At 61.8% G+C, this 3,526-nt stretch overlaps 1 protein-coding gene across 1 annotated transcript in view; it reads left to right on the top strand.

Moving 5' to 3' along the window:
- The window catches only part of VOLCADRAFT_99213 (uncharacterized protein), a gene marked incomplete at both ends in the record, with an annotated part of 22,142 nt that overhangs the window by 2,697 nt on the left and 15,919 nt on the right, over positions 1–3,526 (top strand). The window contains 2 exons of the mRNA XM_002958000.1: positions 1,913–2,171; positions 3,182–3,256. Of these exons, the coding sequence (XP_002958046.1) occupies positions 1,913–2,171; positions 3,182–3,256 (334 nt within the window). The remainder of the gene's footprint in view (positions 1–1,912; positions 2,172–3,181; positions 3,257–3,526) is intronic.

The following is a 3,526-nucleotide window of genomic DNA, read 5'->3' as shown; positions in this document are numbered from 1 at the left end:
CTCTTACGGCCCCCCTAGCCCAATGCCGTCCTCCCCTGCGGCCCCCTAGCCTAACGCCGTCCTCCCCTGCGGCCCCCCAGCCCAACGCCGTCCTCCCCTGCGGCCCCCCTAGCCTAACACCGTCCTCCCCTGTGGCCCCCTAGTCTAACGCCGTCCTCCCCTGCTGCCCCCTAGCCTAACGCCGTCCTCCCCTGCGGCCCCGCCTAGCCTAATGCCGTCCTCCCCTGCGGCCCCGCCTAGCCTAACGCCATCCTCCCCTGCGGCCCCCCAGCCTAACGCCATCCTCCCCTGCGGCCCCCCTAGCCCAACGCCGTCCTCCCCTGCGGCCCCCTAGCCGTACGCTGACCTGCCCTACGCGGACGCTGCGGGGGGCGGATGAGGGAAGGGCGGCGCTGCGCTGGGCGGCGCAGGGGAGGGTGGTGTTGCGCTGGGCAACGCAGGGGGGGGGCCGGCGATGCGGGGGGCGGATGAGGGAAGGACGGCGCTGCACTGGGCGGTGCAGGGGAGGGCAGCGTTGCGCTGGGCAACGCAGGGGGGGGCCAGCGCTGCGGGGGGCGGATGAGGGAAGGGCGGCGCTGTGCTGGGCGGCGCAGGGGAGGGCGGTGTTGCGCTGGGCAACGCAGGGGGGGGGCGGTGCTGTGGGGGGCGGATGAGGGAAGGGCGGCGCTGCGCTGGGCGGCGCAGGGGAGGGCGGCGTTGCGCTGGGCAACGCAGGGGGGGGCCGGCGCTGCCGGGGGCGGATGAGGGAAGGGCGGCGCTGCGCTGGGCGGTGCAGGGGAGGGCGGCGTTGTGCTGGGCAACGCAGGGGGGGGGCGGTGCTGCGGGGGGCGGCACAGGGGGGGGCTGTGCTGCGCTTGGCGGGGCGGTGCAGGGCAGTGCTGGCGCGGGATGGGGCGGGAATTGGAACAGGGCAGAGGTGCCACCCACCGTCTTGTGGGTCTGGGTTCAATTCCCAGCTGTCCCTACATGTAATGGCCCATGATACATTCACACATGTGTCCGTGAAGACATGAGCAAGCGGGCAGAGGGCACACACATACAAACACAAAGGACGGAGGGAACGGCAAGGGAGAGCAGAGGGGACAGCAGAGGAGAAGGCACAGAAGGGCAGAAGGGAGGGCAGAGGGGAGGGGAAGGAAGGATGACTTAGGGAGGGCGGAATAAGAGCGAGGAAAGGTGTTGTGGAGGGTGGAGGGAGGGAATTGTGGGGGGAGGGTGAAAGGATGGAAGGGTGGAGGCAACCTAGGCGACACGTTAGTTGGAACGTCACCATGGCCGCAGTCGGGGGATGGCAAAACGAGGGGGGAAAGGGGGAAAACGCGGCGGGATGGGGCGGGAATTGGAACAGGGCAGAGGTGCCACCCACCGTCTTGTGGGTCTGGGTTCAATTCCCAGCTGTCCCTAGATGTAATGGCCCATGATACATTCACACATGTGTCCGTGAAGACATGAGCATGCGGGCAGAGGGCACACACATACAAACACAAAGGACGGAGGGAACGGCAAGGGAGAGCAGAGGGGACAGCAGAGGGGAAGGCACAGGATGGCAGAAGGGAGGGCAGAGGGGAGGGGAAGGGAGGATGATGGGAGGGAGCGTGGAGGGAAGTGGGGGGGATGATGGAGGAAGGGTGGGGGAAGAGTGGGAAATGGTATTGTGGAGGGATTATTGAGGGAGGGTGGAGGGAGGGTTGGAGGGAGGGAGGGTGAAATGATGGAAGGATGGAGATGGAGCGCCATGTCTCCCTTAGTTCACACCCCGAAGGAAAAAACAGCCACACGGCTCTATGGGCCCGGAGGCCCCAGTGTTATTAGCATATGCATCATTCGCGCCCACACGAATCCCCCAGGGTCCCTGTCGTGTTTAAAGCATTTAGCCGGTGGCTCCCCTGTTTGTTGGACTGGACAACTACAGGAAATCCACAAACACAACGTGCAGAGGCACACAAACGCGCGGCATGCTAAAACAGCCATCAAGCTTGTAATCGTCACACCAGAGCCTTCTCCATGTGTTAAGAATTGTATATTCGTTGGCGGCCCGTGGCGTGCAAGCGAGATGTTCTTGTGCGCACGCAGCGACCGCGGGTGCGCATGTGTATGCGTTAGGATTGTATATTCGTTGGCGGCCGGTGGCGTGGAAGCGAGATGTTCTTGTGCGCACGCAGCGACCGCGGGTGCGCATGTGTATGCGTTAGGATTGTATATTCGTTGGCGGCCCGTGGCGTGGAAGCGAGATTTTCTTAAAAACCATGCTCTGTGGCGCTCTGCTTCCCGTATGTTAACTTTCGCACGTGTGGAACGATGCAGAACTATAGGTTTGACGGAGGCGCAAAACAAAGCTTTCGTGCTCAAATGGAGCACGACAATGGACGTTCGGTGACATGTCCACACCACACAAGCACCTCCACAGACTAAAGCGAGCGATGCGAATGTAGACGTGTCAATGTTTTGAGGACATGACCTGGGGTATGGTGCTGCCTCTCCTTTACAAGAGACCGCACAGCCACGGGCGGCTAATGTCCGGACACACCATCGAACAACATCCGCCTGGCAAACTGTGTTTCATCAAGCAGCACTGCATATGAGGTGCGAAATGCTCAATATATACTTGATTACAGCATCTTTAATGTCCAAAAAGCCGTCGGCAATGACAACAACACTCAGAGCGGCACTGACAACGGCTCATGCAACGGCTCGTACAACGATTCTAACCACCAGCGAACAAACTGCGACGCGACCAGAGACATCATCTCACACATAGATATAAAATCATGAATAATGGAAACAAACAAGCTTGCCCCTGCTCTGCTTCGCATCCCGCGCTCCCACCTCGTCAGTCCAATCATGGGCTGCAAATCCCAACGCAGCACGACGTCGCCATGACAAGCGTTAATTTGATACATACTGAGTCAACACACATGTGCGCGGCGAGAAGAAATCTATAGCGTAAAAAGGTGTGTATTGCTCCGTGTGCACATGCGAGCTCCGCACCGCACCCATACAAGTATCTCGTGCAATCCCCCAACCGCCGTATCGACAAATCCAGGCTACAAACCCTCAAAACAAAGCAAGCACTCAGGCCCTGCAATATTTTGCTTGCGTTACACAGCATTATTCTACCTGGTACAGGCCTCCTGTATAACATAACAACATCCCCCAGCCCCCCTTTCCCCCCTTTTGGCAGATGGACTGCATCAGCAGCAAACCCGCACTGGGTGGCCGTCTCGTTGGCAGCGAAAGGAGCGAGAGGATGTGCGAGGTAAGGGGCCGCGCTAGAAAACCCTACCCTGCGCCCCCCCAAGCCCAACGCCGCCCTCCCCTGCGGCCCCCTAGCCGTACGCTGACCTGCCCTACGCGGATGCTGCGGGGGGCGGATGAGGGAAGGGCGGCGCTGCGCTGGGCGGCGCAGGGGAGGGCGGCGTTGCGCTGGGCAACGCAGGGGGGGGCCGGCGCTGCCGGGGGTGGATGAGGGAAGGGCGGCGCTGCACTGGGCGGCACAGGGGAGGGCGGCGTTGCGCTGGGCAACGCA

This window comes from Volvox carteri (genome assembly GCF_000143455.1).
Source record: "Volvox carteri f. nagariensis unplaced genomic scaffold VOLCAscaffold_84, whole genome shotgun sequence".
Classification (NCBI taxonomy): Eukaryota; Viridiplantae; Chlorophyta; class Chlorophyceae; order Chlamydomonadales; family Volvocaceae; genus Volvox; species Volvox carteri.
Note: the sequence above shows the minus strand (reverse complement) of the source record. Positions and strands in the feature narration are given on the sequence as shown.